The following is a 20569-nucleotide window of genomic DNA, read 5'->3' as shown; positions in this document are numbered from 1 at the left end:
CTGTGTGCCTTCTCATCTTTCTTTGTCACTTGAGTTCAGAGACACTGTCAGGTTCTTCTTTGTATTTAATACCTTGCTGGAACAGGGCCTGGGTAAATATTTGCTGAAGAAGTCAGGACTCAGTAGCAAACCTGAGATTGTCTTTAGTTTGCAAGTTGTAGTGGTGATGCACAATAATCAAGCTATTCTTCCTTTAGATAGAAATTGAATGATATTATTAAATAGTTTTAAGATTGAACCATATTAGTAGTATTATACTCATTCATCATAATGTTTTCACCAGAACGTTATTCCATTGTCATAAATTTGATATGAAATTTAAGCTGATGTCAGTTATCCCAGTTATCAGCCATTTTTAATAATTCTGTTACTTGCAGAGCGAATTTTAAAATGCATGAAATGTACAAATTGTAAAATACACATCATTTTCAAGTGAAATTGTCTATCATGTTCAGGCCAAGTGATGTACAAGACATTGTACTGAACACAATCTGCTGGAAGAAGATGAGTAAAGTAGTCTGTACCTTCAGGAAGTCAGAGGACACAGGTGGAATAAGTTCTAAACTGGGGCAAGTGCATGAAAGAAATGCAGACTCTTTTTTATGATTTATATTTGAAAGGCAGAGTGAGAGAACAAAAGAGATCTTCCATCTGCTAGTTTGCTTCCCAAGTAGCTGCCATGGGTAGGGCTGGGCCAAGCTGAAGCCAGGAGCCCAGAACTCCATCTGGGTCTCCCATATGGGTGGCAGGGGCCCAAGCACTTGGGCCATCCTTGCAGCCTTCCTAGGCACATTAGCAGGGAACTGGATCAGAAGCAGAGCAGCCAGGACACAAACCAGCGCTCCAATGTGGGAAGATATGAGAGGCTGGCATGGCAAATGACAGCTTAACCCGCTGTGCTACAGTGCTAGCCTCCAGACTCTCTTTTGGAGAACGAGAGTGTAAATTCTCAGGTATGGTAGGAAAAGTGGTATGTGAGGCCTTGAACTGTGCAACATCCCGAAGTAGAACTAGGGGAGGAATGCTTCAGACCAGAAACCAGCATCGTCCACAGAGCAGCTGAGAATGGTGAAGTAGAGGTAGAGGACCCAGTTTGAGCTGTACCTCGTGAATATGCTGTGGCAAGCTCAAAATTGTAGGTCACCTAGAAATTTCTCTGCAAGCAGTAGGTTTTTAAGCAGAGAAAGGCTGTGGTCAGGCCTATGATTTGGGAAAATTGATTAGTTAGCAAGAAAGGAGTAATTTTGGTAGATTAGTCGTCATGTTGGGCCAATCTAATAATCATGGAGAAAAGTAATGACCGCTTGAGAGACAATCGTGGGAAAACAGAGTACATCTGGGGTGTCAGCAGTTACATGGGATGTAAAAACAAGGAGTGGAGGAAATGTAGAATCTGGCAGCTAGTTTTATTTGAGGTATGAAAGGGCAGGAAGTTTTTAAAGATGGCTCTAAATTTTGAATAGCGCTCTTTTAGAGGAATCTATAAACCAAAGGGTGAAAAATAGAGCAAAAGAAGACTTTGCAGAGGAATAGCAGAGATTTAGAAGGAGCGTGCTGATTTGGATTTTGAGCTTCACGTGAATCTTTCTTGAGAGCTGTTTGACAAATTGAGAGCAGTAGTATCATTTTATTTTCATCCCACAAACGTTTTGTCCCTCATAACTAGGTTATGTGTGTGGTAGCCCAGGAGATGGGGCAAAGTTGTAATGCCTGTTCTTAATGGTGTGTTAATACACAGAAGAGTTTTATATAAAATGGTATTTTTAGATATAATAGCTTACCAGTATGTAGACAGATCCTATTTTTTTCCTAACTGTGATTTGACATGTCTAAACCTATATACATCAGCCGGCGCTGCCGCTCAATAGGCTAATCCTCTGCCTGTGGCGCCGGCACCCTGGGTTCTAGTCCCGGTCGGGGCGCCGGATTCTGTCCCGGTTGCCCCTCTTCCAGTCCAGCTCTCTGCTGTGGCCCCAGAGGGCAGTGGAGGATGGCCCAAGTCCTTAGGCCCTGCACCCACATGGGAGACCAGGAAGAAGTACCTGGCTCCTGGCTTCAGATCAGCGCAGCGGCCATTTGGGGAGTGAACCAATGGAAGGAGGATCTTTCTCTCTGTCTCTCTCACTGTCTAACTCTGCCTGTCAAAAAAAAAGAAAAAAGAAAAAAAAATCTATATACATCGTATTTCTTCTGATTACTATTTTAAGGGAAATAAAACATTGAAATCTAAGCAGGTGATTTTGTGTGTATGACTCTTGTTCCTTGGTTCTCTTTGTGTTACAGGTCAAATAATTGAGCAAGCTATGTCTTTGACAACTTAGCTGAATTTTATTGTTAAGTCTTGCTCTTTCCCTTGGAAAATATGTTTTATGTTTTTACCCTCAAAGTACTGATGGCAGATCTTAGTCTTTCAAGTCATTCTTTTTGCTTATCTCACATTAACATCTCAAGTCCCTTTAAAAATTACAATCTGTAGGCAGACTAAGTGTTACAGATTCAGTCTTCATGGATATTGGTACCAGAAGGACTTGAGTTGAGCTCAAAATTCAACAAAGATTTTGCAGATCACTTGGCATGTTTGAAAACCTAGTGACATTATTTAACTTAAGTTAAAGTATTTATAAGAGTTACACGTGTTTCAATAAAATACTTTCTTATGCTTTCTTTCTATAAACAGTATTTAACTTTTGCATCCTCTGTGTGCACCTCCAGACAACCCTGTGAGGCAAGAACTCAGCCTCTCTGTGGCTCCCTATCTTTTTTTTTTTTTTTTTTGAAGATTTATTTTATTTATTTGAAAGAGTTGCAGAGAGAGGTAGAATAGAGACAGAGAGAGTGGTATCTACTGGTTCACTCCCCAGATGGCCACAACGGCTGGAGCTGCGCTGATCTGAAGACAGGATCCAGGAGCTTCTTCCGGGTCTCCCACATCGGTGCAGGGGCTCAAGGACTTGGGCCATTTTCTACTGCTTTCCCAGGCTATAGCAGAGAACTGGATTGGAAGGGCAGCAGCTGGGGCTAGAACCGCTGCCCAAATGGGATGCCCGGTGCCTTAGGCCAGGGCTTTAACCCACTGCGCCACAGTGCTGGCCCCGCCCCCTGCTATCTTGGGTAGGAAATAATAGGCTCAGAGAGGTTGTGGCAAGGCTCAGGGGAGTGGATCTGAAATGTGTTTCCTGATTCCAAATGATTTTTAAAAAGATTTAGTTATTTATTTGAAAGGCATAGTAACAGAGGGAGGGAGAAACAGAGGAAGGTCTTCCATTTGCTGGTTCATTCACTCCCCAAATGGCTGCAACAGCTGGGACTGGTCTGGGCTAAAGCCAGGAGCCAGGAATTCCATGTGCATCCTTCCACATGGATGTAAAGGGCCTAACTACTTATGCAAATTTCCATTGCCATCCCGGGCACATTCCCAGGGAGCGGGATCAGAAGCAGAAAAGCCAGTGCTCTGTTATGAGATGCTGGCATTGCAAGCAGCAGCTTAACCCACGGTACCACAGTGGCAGTCCCCCCAAATAATTTTTTCTTCTAATAAAATACCCTAGCCAGTGCCGACATTGAGGTGAGTTATTTGCTTTTGACATAGCAAAAGTTCCCTTGCTGCGCAGTGGATTAACTCCCTGGCCTGAAGCACCAGCATCCCATATGGGCACCGCTTCTAGTCCCAGCTGCTCCTCTTCAGATCCAGCTCTCTGCTGTGGCCTGGGAAAGCAGTAGAGGATGGCCCAGGTCCTTGGGCCCCTACACCTGCATGGGAGACCTGGAGGAAGCTTCCTGGCTCCTGGCTTTGAATCGGTGCAGCTCTGACTGTTGCGGCCAATTGGGGAGTGAACCATAGGATAGAAGGCCTCTCTCTCCCTCTCTCTCTGCCTCTCTCTCTCTGCCTCTCTCTGCCTCTCTTCTCTATAACTCTGGCTCTCAAGTAAAAAATGAATAAATCTTTAAAAAAAAGGAACTGTTCCCTCCGAGACTCTCCCTGGAGAGTACCAGGTTACCCTCCTCACTTTCTAAATTGACTTAATAGGGGGCCGGTGCTGTGGCACAGCAGGTTAACACCCTGGCTTGAAGTGCCAGCATCCCATATGGGCGCTGGTTCTATCCCCAGCTGCTCCTCTTCCGATCCAGCTCTCTGCTGACCTGGGAAAGCAGTAGAAGATGGCCCATGTCCTTGGGCCCCTGCACTCACGTGAGAAGCTCCTGGCTTCAGATCAGCGCAGCTCCGGCCATTGCGGCCCTCTTGGGAATGAACCAGCAGATGGAAAACCATTCTGTCTCTACCTCTCTGTAACTCTGTCTTTCAAATAAAATAAATATTTTGTTTGTTTGTTTGTTTGTTTTTGGACAGGCAGAGTGGACAGTGAGAGAGAGAAAGGTCTTCCTTTTGCTGTTGGTTCACCCTCCAGTGGCCGCCGCGGCCAGCGCATAGCGCTGATCCGATGGCAGGAGCCAGGTGCTTCTCCTGGTCTCCCATGGGGTGCAGGGCCCAAGCACTTGGGCCATCCTCCACTGCACTCCCTGGCCATAGCAGAGAGCTGGCCTGGAAGAGGGGCAACCGGGACAGAATCCGGCGCCCCGACTGGGACTAGAACCCGGTGTGCCGGCGTCACAAGGCAGAGGATTAGCCTAGTGAGCCGCGGCGCCTGCCCAAATAAAATAAATCTTTTAAAAAAAAAAATAAGTTGACTGAATAAGCTCCAGTCGCCTGGTTGGCTTCTCAGGCTGAACCCATGTCCTGTCAGAATTTGTATCCTTCCCCTCTGTGTGGAGTGCTTTCTAGCTGTCTGTATCTTTAGGACTGGCTCTGAGCACCACCAACAACAAGCACCTGCATTTGGATCTGCCGAGTGTTCAGCTTCCTGGATTTTCTTGTGTGGCCTGCAGACCTGCCTCCTTATAGTTATAAATTTCACAAGCTGCATTTTATGAATTTTAGGTAGAATAGGGTTTTTTATTTTATTTCTCTTTAAAATCTGGGCTCTAAAAAAGCTAAGAGATTCTTCCAGGTCTAAGAAATAGATCCTGTATTAGCAGAAAACCAGAAACCTTCCCATTAACTTTTTACATGTTCTGTCATACAAAGTGTTTTTGAAGAAGGTCATGATTTAAAGACCGTTTTGTCTGTAATCTCTTCCTGGGGCTTTGTCTGGTATGATGAGACACATACCTACCTTCACTCTCATAGCTTTATTAACGTTTAGTATTGGGTTAGTAATTCCTTTTGCAGCTCTATGAGCCATAAAAATCGGGCTTCTGATGTGCCCTGTTTCTTTTACAGACAGGGAAATTCAGACAGGCCTTCTCCTGCTATGTGTGCCTGGGAAATGCAAGCAGTTCATCTCCAAGGTCATCTGCTGTCTCTGAGATCCCTGACACTTCTCTTTGGTGTTGGTGTCATCCCACTCACAGCTGTCTGCTGTTTACTAATTACCCACTGTATGTGAGGGACAAGAACACACCCAGTTGACAACCTCTGGCCTCTAGTCTTTAGGAAGTCTCAGCCTCTTAGGTGTTCCCCATTTGTTCATTCTTTAGACATTTACTACGCTTTTACATAGTCAACTCTGGGGTGGCCCTGGGGATAAAGAAGTGCAAGAATCTCCCAGGCCGGGCAGGAGGGTGTATAAATAAACAACTGTAAATAACTGTGTTGAGTCCCTGTTAGTCAAGTGGTGGGATGGACAAGGGCGCTGAAGGTCAGCACAGAGGGAGCCTGTGGCTCCTATTAGGCCACCCTGTCCCCTATCTGACTCTTCTTTTTCCAGATACTCCTCTTGCTTCTTCTGATGCCCCCACCCCTACCTGGTGATGAGGAGGATAAGGATAAATATTTGATGTGGTAGTGAACTCACTTCCAATTCCTTCTAGATGTCATCTCTGCAGTTTTCTAAGATGTCACCTGTGCAATTTTCTAAGCTTTTGTGAGAAAGCAGACTAAACGGATAATACCATCTGAATGTGGAAGTGAGACACGAGATCACAGTGGGACCTCTTCTCACTGATCTGTGATGGTGGAAAAATGGTGAAAATTAGGTCAGGTTGATACCTAGACTCTGGTAGAGAGAGGGAGATGTTTTATTGCTCTGAATGCCTCACCTTGCAAGGGCATTTGAAACCAGCCCTTATTTCCAGTCTGGCTGAGTGGCTGAACCCTGAAGGTTTTAATCCTTATTACTGATAAGAACAAAAAGAATGTGACTTATCGCTCCAATCTCTGCAGAGATGGAAGGAAAAACCATTTCTCGCAATGTGATTACACGTTGTTTGACAGCTTTTCAGTTTGCTCATTAATTTAGGTGTTTGAATAAGCAAACTCCATGGGGGGAGGGGTGAGTTCAAGTATCATTTACTTTATAAATGTGATAGTTCCTTTTTGAAGTGATCCTGCTCTTACCCCCCTACCCTCCGCCATTCAAACAGAGTTTAAATATTTGCCAGTGCAGATGTTTGATTTTTATCTTAGCTCTTTCTTTGTTTAACTTTATTCTCCGGGGTGGTTAAGTGGAAGATAAGGGGGTTCTCCTTTAATTCTTTTCAACTGGTGTTGCTCAAATATTTGGAAAGCGGCTGCTTCCCAGAATGACTTTGCAAGCAAGAGCCTGGTTCAGTGGAGGTGGAGAGGTATTCCCAGACTCGGGCAGGCAGGGCCAGGGGCTTCTGCTTGCCGTGCAGACTGCTCACACCTACACCTTGCTTTGAAGGCCCCTGCAGCTACTGGTTGGGATTTGGGCGTCCGTGGCTTTGCAGAACTGCTTGTGCTGTTCTTAAACAGCAAGCACTTCGTGTGCAGTGACCACCCCTCCCCCATTTATTCCACACTCGCTTCTTATCTGATAGGAACGGTTTGCTTTTGACCTTTTGCACTTGTCTCCGTATTGTGGCCGTGATTAAAAATGAGCCAACAAGAAAAGAATATTCCCTGGCCCTTTCGCTGCCATTGTATCAGCTTTGTGTATGGACTCAGTGATCAGCGTAAGCCTTGCTCTTCCAAGGAATCTACAGGGATTTGCTTTCTAAATCATTACCTTGGAAATGTATCCTTGAACAATACTGCATTTCACCACTCCCCTTGGCACCCACACTGGGGGTGTGGTTTTGGTGTGCTGTGTGATAAACTGGGTAGGTTTCCTTGGAAATGTTGGGGAAAGCCCAGAATTCTGAGTGATTTCCCTGGCAATCACATTCCCTAGGAAATTTCAACAAAAACCAAGAGGGATTCAGGAAGTAAACCCCAACTGGAGTCGAGTGTGTGTGTGTACGTGTGTCTCCTTTATATCTTTTCCTTTCTAAACTGGGACTCCACTGAAAAGTTGATTTACACTGTGAATCGAGGCGGAATGAAATCCAATTGGAACTCACTTGAACACTGTTTTGATGTAAGATTCAAAGCTTCTGCAAATTTATTTTATCTTCTACATTTGCTGATCTCCTGCTTGTAAATCCTGTTGAAGGAGAATAAAAATGACTGCAGCCTGATGGGAATTAAATGTCTGAAGTTCAAAGCAGTTTGCACATCAGAGCAAACGTCAATCAAATGAACATCTTGCAAGGCAGGCAGGGAGTGAATTTCTCCATGGGGAAGAGATCAAAGTGGGAGTCACAGTTCTGTTTTCTCCCTCGGGATGCAGTTTCGATCAGTTGTTCATGAAAGTAAATCCAGAAGGAAGTTTTTTGCTTTTTGGTTTTTTTTTTTTTAACTTAATGGGGGTGGGAGAGATGGAGTTATTTCTCTTGAAACTGTATTTCAGGCACTGGTTTTATCTTAGGAAATAAATATAGACAACAGTCATATAATCCAATATCTCCGTTTTTTTAGAACCAGGATCTAAAAGAGATTTAGAGAGGATTTTTCTATCATCATTACTAACTTTTTAAAAGCACAGGTATAAAGAATGAAGTAAACCAAACCTCTTAAGTTGGATTGCCCTCTTAGTTTATATGAGAGTCTAGGATGTTACCAATTCTTGACCTTTCCATAAACCTGAAATTATATACATGTGACTGGCAGCTAACATACTGCTCAATGAAAAACCCCTAAGAGTAGCTGACATGTCTTTATAAAGTATCTTAAGCATGAACTTCATATTTTTCACAGTCTCCAATTTTAGTATATGTGATGTCCAAGCGAGTACCCCAGTCTCCAAATCAGGTTAAATAGCATGTTTCTTTTTATAGATCGCTTTTCTTGAAGGCACACACACATAAAATGCATTCCTGTCTTTGGCAAGGCAGTCATTCCTCTGGGGCCTGCGGGTAGCTAATGTAATAAGAATGGCTAAGCATGTTTTTCTCCTGTGTTTGCAGTCTAGTAAGAGAAGCAGGCGTTAGCACCTGGGACTGGAGCAGGGAGAGAAATCACCTTTCACTTTTGCTTCTGGTAATTACTGCTCCCAGCCCAGCAGCCCCCAAGTCCTGGACACACTGTTCCTCCTGTATCTCATAAGCACCACTGACAACTACTTCCTTACCTAACTGGCAGAGCTAGTGAGAAAAGCAGGACAAGGCTGGCTTTTCTTGTTGGCTTGGCTGATGAATACATGCTCCATGACCAAGATTCAGCAAAGTGAGGGAACTTGAGGCAGTTGAAACTAGGGTGAGATACAGCTATTGTTGAGTGAATCCTATTGAATCAAACACCCGAAGCTTTCTGGTGACCTCGCTCTCTACCCTTTCTCATGTCTCAGTCATCCAATAAGAGTTTGTGGAGTACTCATATTCCTGGCAATGTGCTAGACCTAAGAAAGAAATGGAAAATCCCAAGTAACTTAAGATTTCATTGCTGGAAGCTGACTTTTTTTTTTAAGGATTTATTTCGTTATTTGAAAGGCAGAGTTGCAGAGAGAGAGATCTTCCATCTGCTGGTTCACTCCTCAAAAATGGCCACAACAGGCCAGCACCGTGGCTCACTAGGCTAATCCTCCGCCTGCGGCGCCGGCACACAGGGTTCTAGTCCTGGTCAGGGTGCCGGATTCTGTCCCGGTTGCCCCTCTTCCAGGCCAGCTCTCTGCTATGGTCCGGAGTGCAGTGGAGGATGGCCCAAGTGCTTGGGCCCTGCACCCCATGGGAGACCAGGAAAAGCACCTGGCTCCTGGCTTCAGATCAACACGGTGCGCCGGCCACAGTGCGCTGGCCTCGGCGGCCATTGGAGAGTGAACCAATGGCAAAAAGGAAGACCTTTCTCTCTGTCTCTCTCTCTCTCTCTCTCACTGTCCATTCTGCCTGTCAAAAAAAAAAAAAAAAAAAAAAAAGGCCACAACAGCTGGAGCTGGACTAGTCTGAAGCCAGGACCCAGGAACAACTTCTGGGTCTCCCACGTGGGTGCAGGGGCCCAAAGACTTGGGAAGTCTTACAAAAGAGACTGCAGAGAGCTTCCTTCCCCCTTCCATTGAGCACCTGGTGAGAAGCCACCAGCTGTGAACCAGAAAGTGGACTCCCCATTCACTGAATCTGCCAGTGCCATGATCATGGACATCTCAGATCCAGAACTGTGAAAAATACTTGTCAGTTTCTGTTGTTGATGAACTACTTAGTTTATGGCAATTTCTTAAAGTAACCTGAATGAACTAAGACAATCGATTAATGTTTTGTTGATAGAAACAGAGTCGAAATCTGTATCTAATGGATATGACTGTGGTACCATAGTAAGCCTGATTACAAAACAATATTTAAAAATGGGAAAAAGACTGCACAGATATACAGTTAAGAAGCAGAATGGTAGTAGTCATCTCTGAGATGGAAGGACTCATATCCTGGGACTGGAAGCACAAGATGACTTGACCTAGGCCTTGAAGAATGTGTGCAGTGCACACTGGTAAGCATCCCAGTTAGAGTCAGAAAAGCATGGATTAAGGGACCAGAAGTGTTCAGAATTGGAGATAATGGGCAACAAAGGTTGGGTAGATTATTGATAACACGTACTACATCATCATGAAACTGTTTTATGACCAACCATTGTTTACTGAGCTCCTACATTTGTTAATGAGTCACCTCCGTTTTTGTAACAAAGATGTTTTCTTTAGTATTCTTAGAGGTGATCTTTTCAGGAAAGAAAATGAAACAACCTTTACTAATAGTTCCCTGGTTTCTCTGGTCGCTGGGAGGGAGATTTCATTTCACAAAGACCCAGGGAATCTGCATGCTTAGTGCTGGACTTTAGCTTTCTCAAGGGCAGGGCTGAGGCTATGGTGCCTGCATCTAGGTGGCAGCACCACACCCCATACTTGCCAATTTCCTGGGAGGGTTTGTCATTCACCCTCTTGAGTTACTCCTTTCAACAGTTCCTTCCTTGTGTCACTTAAAGCAGAGTGGTATATGGCTCATCCCTAAAGGGGAGTTGGGTGATAGGTTCAGGCTTCTCCTAGGTCCTGACTTGTACATGATCCATGGTCGTTTTTCCCAACTGTGAAATAGGAAATGTAAAGGGAGTTCATAAGTTATTCGGCAAAGTCCCGATTGTGAGTTGCAGACATACCTGAGAACCATTCTATTATCTTGATCTAATTCAAATTGGAATACCCTCTGTTCTTGATCTCCTTGGGACACACTAGGAATGACCTGTGCTCATGCAGAGAGCCATTCTGCCTTATATCGAAAAGAATCTGCTTGGCAGGACTGAAAGTTTTCTCATTCCTCTATAACCTGGCAAAGTCAGATTCCCCAGCCCTACCCCAGACTCGGTAAATCCAACTCTCCTAGGGTGGATCGCAGGAATCTTCATTCAAACATGCATCTCAGGAGATTATGATGTAGCTAGATTTTCAGGAAGTAAGAAGCATTCTTCTGGGTCATGGTCCTCATGTGTTAAGATTTCTGGAGCTGGCCGGCGCCACGGCTCACTAGGCTAATCCTCCGCCTTGCGGCACCGGCACACAGGGTTCTAGTCCCGGTCGGGGTGCCAGATTCTGTCCCGGTTGCCCCTCTTCCAGGCCAGCTCTCTGCTGTGGCCAGGGAGTGCAGTGGAGGATGGCCCAAGTGCTTGGGCCCTGCACCCCATGGGAGACCAGGATAAGGACCTGGCTCCTGCCATCGGATCAGCGCTGTGCGCTGGCCGCAGCGCGCTGGCCGCAGCGCGCTGGCCATGGCGGCCATTGGAGGGTGAACCAACGGCAAAAGGAAGACCTTTCTCTCTGTTTCTCTCTCTCACTGTCCACTCTGCCTGTCAGGAAAAAAAAAAAAAAAAGATTTCTGGAGCCTTTGAGGTAATCCAGAACAGTGCTGGGCACTAAGGACGTATCTGACAGGCTACTGTGAGTACCTACTTTTAAAAAAAGAGAAAAAAAATTTACTTACTTCTTTGAAAGGCAGAGTTGCAGAGAGAGGAGAGACAGAGATTTCCATCTGCTGGTTCACCCCCCAAATGGCAACAAGCCTAAGCCAGGAGCCAAGAACTTCACCCTGGTTCCCACATGGGTGCAGGAGCCCATGTTCTGCTGCTTTCCCAGGCCATTAGCAGGGAGCTGGATCAGAAATGGAACAGCTGAGATTTGAACCATTGCCAGTATGGGATGCTGACATTGTAGGTGGCAGCTTGAACAACGCCAGCCCTGAATACCTGTTTTTTATGAGAACAGTGCTAAGTGTCGTGTGTACAACGGCGAGCAAAACCAGTGAGACATTGTGCCTGCTCTCATGGGACTGTTTATTCATGGACCCCAATCCATAAAGAATACAAATATAACCATAAATTTTAAATTGTGGCACATGCTCCGAGAGAGATGTGAGATACTTGACATACACTTGAAGAGTCATCCACTGCCAGGAGCTTTTCTGAGGAAGTCATTCATGAACAAAGACCTGAAGGATGACCAGGCAAATAGGAAAACTCAGCCTTGCATTGTCTAGTATGGTAGCAACTATTCAGTAACTATTTACATTTAAAATAAGAGTAAATAAAATTAAAAATGTAGTGCCTCCTTTATGTTAGCCATAATTCAAATGCTCAGTAGTCACATATGGCTACCATATTGGGCAGTGCAAAAATAATACATTTTCATCATCTCAGAATTCTCTGCCCTAGTCTAGAGCCACAGTGGTGTAACAAGTCTGACATACCACCTATTTTGGAAAATTAAGTTGTAGTGAGGCACAACCACAATCAATCTTTTATGTCTTCTCTGTGGCTGCTTTCACACTATAATGGCAGAGCTGAGTATTTGCAACAGACATTATGGCCCACAGAACCTAAAATATTTATTATCTGGCCTAGATGTTTGTGGGGGAATAGGGTTAATGTGGCCAGCTAGTGCATGGAGAAAAGTGAGATGATAGTGATACTGCTTTGCCTGCATGCACGCAGGCAGCTGCCAGTGTATTAATCTCTTTTTTTCTCTCCATCTGTGGCTTTTAAGGCAGCACTCTACCCGTCTAGACAAATTGGAGCAGGTCCAAGGAAGAGCAACCATGTTGGTGAAGCAACTGTGTCCTTTGAGGCCCAGTTGACGCAGTTGATATAATTCTGCACTGAAAAGAGGATGGACTAAAGGTCCCTAAATCCAGTTACCTCCTCTTTTGAGATATGTGATAAAACAAGACTAACTCACTGTGTGAAGGCCTAGTTCCCATACTAGTACAATCAGTTCAGTTTAATAGCTCTTAAGCATTATTGCTGTGGTCAGCAGATAATAAAAGTTCATGTGAGTCATCAAATTGATCTGGATTTTTAGAAGTGTCTCTCCTGGGTTATCATTGCTCTACCTACATTAATGGAATTTCATTGGTGGCATATGAGATATACAAGTTTTTGAAAACCTCATTTCCAGTTGAGTTCAATGGAAAATCTCTTAGAAACATCAGGAGTCCTCAGTATCTGAAATCCCTAATGAGTTACTTAGAAATTCAAGATTTTTCCTTTTTTTATTTAATTTACTCTGTTTTTAAAAAGATTTATTTATTTATTTGAAAGTCAGAGTTATACAGAGAGAGAAGGAGGCAGAGAGAGAGAGAGAGGTCCTCCATCCACTGGTTCACTCCTCAAATGGCTGATCCGAAGCCAGGAGCCAGGAGCCTCAAGCCTCTTCTGGGTCTCCCACTCAGGTGCAGGGGCCCAAGGACCTGGGCCATCCTCCACTGCTTTCCAGGACCACAGCAGAGAGCTAGATCCGAAGTGGAACAGCCAGGACTCGAACTGGCGCCCACATGGGATATCAGCACAGCAGGTGGTGGTCTCACCCGCTACGCGACCATGCCAGCCTCTAATTTAATTCACTCTTAATGACTACGTAGAAATTTGTTGTCACATTTTCCTGTTACAGTCTTTCAGATTGTTGTCCTCTCTAGCAAATGGCTCATTGATTCCATTTACGTTTATTGATCAGCTTGTAGCCACAGTACTAGCATTGTTCTAGCTCTACTATTAATCTGCTACATCCACTGGAAATAAAAAGACCTCAGCCTTATTTGCATTACAATCTAATAGCTGCAAGCTGTGTATCATGTACCATGAAAATTTCTGTACATTATTTCTAATTTTTTAAGTTTAAGATTTATCTTTTTTTCCTTCAGATATGAAAACTGAGGCTCAGAAAAGTTGAAGTTTTCTAAGGCCACCCAGTTGTTAGTGACAGAGCGGGGACTCAAAACCAGACTTTGCCTCTCCATAGCCAATCTTTCCCCTTCACTACTGTCTGTATAATCTGGCATTGTTTTTCAGACAGGCTAATTTAAAGAATTCTATTTTACATGTGATGTCAAAGCTCAAGTCTGAATTTTTATAATTCTAATATGAATTTTGTCATCTGTTTCCTATATGATTTTATCAATAGTACTGACTCAATTTCATTAGGAAAAGTTGGTTCCAAGATTGTTTTTTTTTAATCTTCCTAAAATTGAACTTGACTTCTAAGCCCTCTAGTTACAGAGGGCACCAGCCACCCCCAGACAGACAGACAGATACACACACATACACACACACTGTTCTGAAATGACTTGTGAGTATTTAACTGTAAAGTTGAAGTTTTACTATTTTTGGATTGATCTGTTTCTCACACAGTGTGGGTGTTATTTTTATTGGATGGCTTTTCTAGATTGAATAATGACTAAATGAGGATTTTTAATTCTCTTCTATTGTTTCAGATTTGATGGAAACTTTAATACTAATGTATCTAGAACAATTAGTTGTGATCGACTTTCTACCACTGTTAATAGCCGGGCCTTCAACCCAGGACGAGACTTAAATTCAGGTCAGTAATCTATTGGTTTTATGAAGGTGAACTGTATTCTACCAGATGGAATTAAATAAATGTATTGCTTCAAACATTTTTCTATAAGATTTGAAGAAAAATATAATATACTTAATGGGTATTTCTTGCTGAAAAATTAAGCATCCGAAGAAGGATTGGAAGACAAACCATCAGACTGGAATTAAGTCATATGCAGTGATAATAAATATGAAGTAGATGTTTGTGTAACTGCTTATTGCTCCAAAGTAATACATATCTTTGCTTTCTTAATCTAGAGTACCATAACATATTCCCCCCCCCTTTTTTTTTGTCTAATGTACATTTATTGATTGATGGACCTCAGAACCAAGAGGCTTTACTTTTTAAGATGGGTGCAGTCTCAATGCTCAGATTTTTACCAAGGAAGAATCTGGGACTCAGGTCCTATACTTCCCTTATGGCTGGAAAGCTGAAGGCTCTAATCTAATTCTAAACACTAAGAACTGAAATTCTCAGTCAATTTCTCTTGTAGACACATAAGAAGGAAGCCAGAGGACCAGAATATTTACTTTTAGGGCCGCATCTAATCTCTGTCTGGGAGAGAAATTGTAGTCTTTGGGATTTGTTTAGACAAACCAGGTAATCTATTAAGTCTGGAAAGAAAGAGCTTTAAGTTTCATGCTTCTTAGGGATAATAAAATTATAACTGCTAGATAAATGGACTGACAGAACTCTGCCAGGCACAAAGCACCTGGGTCTATTTATAATGGGTTCAGCCATTTTTTTATTGGTCAGAGATTCTAGAAGGCCTCTGGAATAGGTAGGGTGTACTACTAGAAAGGAAGCTAAATAAGAATTTTTGCATTAAAACTATGACAGAACAGAGTAGAATGGGCAGAGGAAACTGGAAGATTCTACAGTTGGTACAAAGCTGGGACTCAATTCTCCAGGGTCCCAAATGTAGTACTTCCCCTCAGAAATGCTCAGAACACAAGGTACATTACTGGTTCTGAAGACTTGGCTGAAATAGCAACCTTTGAGTTAGTGTGCCTGAAAAATACACAATCTAATCTAACATTGTGTGCAAATTTTTATGATTCACATTCACTTCTGATATATTTGAATTAATCAAGAAATCAGTGCATTATTTATACAAGATTTAGAAGGAGCCACACAGAAACGTTGACAATTATCTTTTAGAGTATTTTTACTTTCATAGTAATGTTTCTAATTTTAAACTAAATCTCTTTTTTAATCAGAAAAAAAATAGAGTTAAGAAGAAATTATAAACTGTTTCCAAAAGCATTTATTTCAAATGCCTTTCTGGTAGACAGTGTCTCTCTTAACCTGCCTCTGATAATAGATCCTCAACCAGGTGTTGAGTTTGTATAGGAAACTGAGTTAAATTTAATATATGAGAATGAAATTGACATTTTGAGCTTCGATGATTCTTTATAGCCCTTGTCTCTATGTTAAGAAAGAGTGTTTTTTTTTTCCTTCATACTCTTTGTTGAACTCATTATTTAGTATAGGGTTAATTTTATGACTGTAAAGCAAACTTGGAAGTAAATCATTGTGAAAATTAAGAGAGGGCATAGGAGAAGGAGGAAGAGGGGTGGGAGTGGGAGTGGGATAGGGTGGAAAGTATCACTGTGCTCCTAAATCTGTATACATGTAATTTGTATACCTTAAATAATTTTTCTAAAAATTTTAAGAAATAACATTCAGGCATCAAATCTATTGGCTAAAAATAAATAAAATTTGATTTTATGGGAAAAAAAAAGAAGAAGAAAGCGCAGTTACCCTCCTGACTATGTGATTGGGAAAGTAAGAAAGGGCAAACCTGGGCAGTCTAAGAGTAGTACTTGCTAAATTGGGGTCCACAGTGATGGTCCCTTGCCAGATCACCCACCTCAATGGACTTAATCTTGGAGAATCTGGAAACTACTGTAGTCAGCTACATTCTCATTGCCTTATTTTATGTCGGTTCATTGTTTCAGATAGTGAGCATATTGTTGATATCTATCTGTAACATTATTAATAGTAGGCCTTTTTTGTGTGTGAATACTGAAGCCATTCTTCCAGACAATAGCCTCCCATTTATGAATTGGAATGTACAGGCAGAATTCATTCAACAAATATTTATCATGTACCTTCTCTGTGGTAAACACTGCTTTTTACTAGGTCAGGAGCTGTAAATGAAACAAAGAACTAGTTATTTGGGGGCCTGAAGGCATAGATTTGAAACGAATGGACAGGCAAATACACCTGACGGATGATGATGGGTGCTATCATTGAAAAGTAATACAGGGATCAGACCGAGGGAATATTCTTGCCTGGGGATGGGTTGGGAGGAAGGAGACTTACTATTTTGCAGAAGGGCTCATCAGCGAGATCTGGGTAAGATGGGTTGTGAACCAGGAGGCCGACTGGAGGAAACATATCCCAGCAGAGGCTTTGAGTTGGAAGAAAGTGTGATGCGTTCAGAAACTGCAAGGCCTCTGCACAGGGTTGTGATGGAATGTGCCAGAGGGGTGGTTGAGGGGGTAGGCCAGAGAGGTAGTTGAAGGCCAGATCATCAGGAGCCTAACTTCACTGGCCTAAAAATTATAAGGACTTGTAGCTTGTTCCTTGAGTGAGAAAGGTGGCCACTGGAGTGGGGTAGGGATTTGCAAAGGGAAGTGACATGATTTGACTAAGGCCAAAAGGTTTACTTGGTATTGTGACAAGAGTACAAGCAAAGTTGAAAGCAGCAAAATCATTTAACAGGCTAGTTACTACTCCAAATTTCAGGCAACAAATGCTGATGCTGTTAATGATATATCGATGGTGGAGGTGGTAAGAAATGGTTGAATTCTGAATATGTTTTGAAGGGGAACCAAAGGGTTTGCTGATTAATTGGATAATGGAGCTGCAAAGGGGAGGGCCTGTCATGGTGTATGAGTAAGAAAAGAGTCAAGAAGGCCTTCTAAGACATTTAACCTATCAATGAGAAAGAGAGTTGCTGTTTACTGTGATGACAATGCTGAGAGAAGATAAGGAATCAGCAGTTGAGTTTTCTAGTAGTTAAATTTGAGATGCTCACTAGAATCCATATAGAAAGCCCTCATAGGCAGTTGATTATACAAGTCTGGAGTCCAGAGACTAGATCAGATTAGAGAAATAAATGTGAGATTCATTACATATAGGTGGGACTTAAATCATGAGACTTACTAAGATCACATAGCAAGAGATTCAGCTAAAAAGAGAAGTGCTCAAGGGACTGCGTCTTGGGGCGCTTTACCACTTAGAAGACACTGAGGAAAGAGGAAGCAGGAAAGGACTTAGAGAAGGAATAGCTGGTCTGGTTGGGGGAGAACCAAGAGACTCATCTCCCTGAAGCCAAGAGATCAAAGGGTTTAAAGAAAGAGGGAGAGATCAACCAGTCAAGTGGTTCCAGTAAGATGAGGGTTTAGAAAACCAACCATGGGCTTTAACCCTTGCTTTAGATGAGTTCAAACTCTTGAGAATGAAAGAGAGGCGTTAGAGACAGTAAATCCAAAAATGCTTGAGGTTCACGTAGAAGAAAGCTGGAGGGCCAGGCAAGTCAAGAAGATAATTTTAAAAAGAAAAATTGCAGCCAGTTTATGTGCTAAAGGGAATGATCCAGGAAAGCAAAACTGATGACATGGGAGCCTTTTCCTTGATTAAACATCATAAGTAGTAGCATCCAAGTAGAGACAGTGTTTATTCATAGTAAGAAGGAAGGAAAAATAAGTGGGTATTGATGCCTGTAGGGTGATGGCTGTAGTGTCAAAGTGTCTGGAACTTGGGGACATCCCCTTCTTAGTGATTCTGTTTCCTCAGAGAACTGAGAAGCAAAATCAGCAGCTGAAAGTGCGGACCAGGTATGAGGAGTTAAAGACCTATTCATTGTATTACGATTACTTTCTGTGTAAAGCTCAGCTGTACAAATCATCAAGAATCCCAACAAGATGCTGTTTTATTTCAGTGTTTATTTGTTAAGGGGGAGAACATTAACATAATTGAAAATTAGGGTGGGGAGGGAAGTGGTAGGCAGAATGTGCTTAAAGACCAGATCTCAAAGTTTGATATTTCTAAGAGCATGTCCCAAGTACAAGCTACTACCTAACAAGAGTCCTTAGCACACTTGACAGAGCTGGACTTACAAGCAGCTTTTGGCAATGTTTAGGTATTTAAGAACTGACTTGACTGCATTTGAAGTTCTGTGACTTTCTCCTAGGCAGTGGCTGCATCCCAAGGTCCACACATTTGAGCCGTCATTTGTAATGCGAGAGGGGTGGTGGATGGGGAAGGGTGACCTCACAGTTCCCCCCTTTTCCTCCTCTACAGTTCATGTCTCTTTTCAGAGCAGAATTAATGTACTCCGTAGGCTATCACATGTCTGATATTTACATCTGTAAGATGTCCAGCCTCAGGCTCTTTCCGACTGTATATAATCCATCAATGGACCCTTAATTGATAACAGTTTCGGATTGCCTTTCAGACTCACTGGAAGCAGACTCACATAAATTGTAAACCATTCTTAGCTTCATTTATCCAAAACTAAGTCATGTGTCCATCCATCCAACACACATGTGCATTCTTTTTTTTAAAACCGCCCCTACCATAACTCTACTTACTCAATTGACTCCTTGTCCCTGATACCATTCAAATAACTGAAGTTTGACAGTGCATGTGTTATATTACGGTGCTGGTAATGTTTTGCTCAGGTTCTTTCTTGCTTTTATCCACAGTTTCTCACTCTCTTTTTTTTTTTTTTCTTTCAAATTCCTGCTGCGCTATTTTCTTTCGCGTGGCCTGATCCCTAAAGAGAGTTTATTTGAAGAGTCCACAAGGAAAGTTGCCTCTTGCTCTCTTGAGTTATGCAATTGCTGTGAGAGTAGAAGTGGGAGTTAGTCTTTCTCGGTGAAAGAAAAAGTGTCTGGACTTTCTTTATTGTGTTTGATTTAAAGAGCATTTGAAGTTGCAAACTTCGATCTTGGTAACGTTGCGGTCTTCATTGAGATACAGGACTCACGGGGTGTAAGGGGCATTTATAAGTCACGTTATAGAAGTAAATGCTACGGGAGGTGCAGGTAGGCCCTGGAGACTGCCTTTTTTCAACTTTTCAATGGTACAAAAGTGATAAGCATTCAGCAGAACCCACACTTCGAATCTTGGTCTTTAGCCAGGCTAGCCACATGCTGTAGGATGCTCTCTTGTGAAGCTTGGCAGCCCTAGCTCTCAGTTAGACACATGGTCACAAGGGGAGACCATACACCCTCTACAGTGTACTGTTTTGCCAGTGTTTTGTAGAGTTTGTGTTGTTTTCCCATTCCATTTTGCCTACAAAGCAGCTGTGTACATGCATGAGATATTCAGCTTTATTATAAAATAGCCTTAGGGCCTGTGCTGTGGCTTAGCAGGTAAAGCCACCACCTGCAGTGTTAGCATCCACATGGGCACTGGTTTGGAACTCGGCTGCTCCTCTTCCAATCCATCTCTCTGCTATGGCATGGAAAAGTAATAGAGGATGGTTCACGTGCTTGGGCCCCTGCATCCATGTGGGATACCCAGAAGAAGGCCCTGATGCCTGTCTTCGGATAGGCCCTGCTCTCACTGTTGCGGCCATCTGGGGAGTAAGCCAGCGGATGGAAGACCTCTCTCTCTGCCTCTGCCTCTGCCTCTCTGTGACTCTGCCTTTCAAATAAATAAAGTCTTTTAAAAATTAAATAAAATAGGCTTATGTTGGACTGTGTAAGACTAATGTAAGTGTTCTGAGCATGTTGAAGACAGGCTAAGCTAAGCTATGACATTTGGTAGGTTAGGTTAGGTTATATTTTCAATATAAAATATTTTCCATTTACTGTGGGTTTATAGGGATATAACCTCATTCTAAGTCAAGGAGCCATATCATCTGGACCATGAAAATTATCTGTTAGATATGCATTCAAGTTTTCCTAGTAACAAAGCAGGAAAAAGGCCTGTTCAACCTAAAAGCCTAAAATAAAAAAATAAAAATGAGCCAAGCCTGGAATTTCTTGTTCTTTTTTTTATGCCCAGTTACCCTTGCTTCATAATTGTATTAGTGTCATAAAAGATATGGTAATTATTTATATCACATCTTCAGTTAAAATCTAAATTCTGGAACTTATATGATTCAGTTTGTATTCATATATGTTTGCATATTTATATGTATATATACATGAACAAAATTAAGTCAACCAACAAAGGGCCCTTTTCTTTCCTCTGATTTCCCCTTCAAGCTCTCATCTTATATTCTCAAATACTTCAAAATCTTGCCTTTCTTATATTCCTTAAAAGAATCCTATTATACTGAATTCAGAAAATTTTATTGCCCATACTTGATTATATATTATAATACATAATATAGTACACTATGATTATAA

At 42.4% G+C, this 20569-nt stretch overlaps 1 protein-coding gene across 2 annotated transcripts in view; it reads left to right on the top strand.

Annotated features, from left to right (window-relative positions):
* The window catches only part of CACHD1 (cache domain containing 1), a 243987-nt gene that overhangs the window by 139929 nt on the left and 83489 nt on the right, over positions 1-20569 (top strand). For both annotated transcript variants that reach the window (XM_002715945.5, XM_051856412.2), the window contains exon 4: positions 14071-14177. In XM_002715945.5, the coding sequence (XP_002715991.3) occupies positions 14071-14177 (107 nt within the window). The remainder of the gene's footprint in view (positions 1-14070; positions 14178-20569) is intronic.

The sequence above is a fragment of the Oryctolagus cuniculus genome, chromosome 7 (assembly GCF_964237555.1).
Source record: "Oryctolagus cuniculus chromosome 7, mOryCun1.1, whole genome shotgun sequence".
Classification (NCBI taxonomy): domain Eukaryota; kingdom Metazoa; phylum Chordata; class Mammalia; order Lagomorpha; family Leporidae; genus Oryctolagus; species Oryctolagus cuniculus.
The sequence above is the reverse complement of the archived record's forward strand: the minus strand, read 5'-3'. Positions and strand labels throughout refer to the sequence as shown.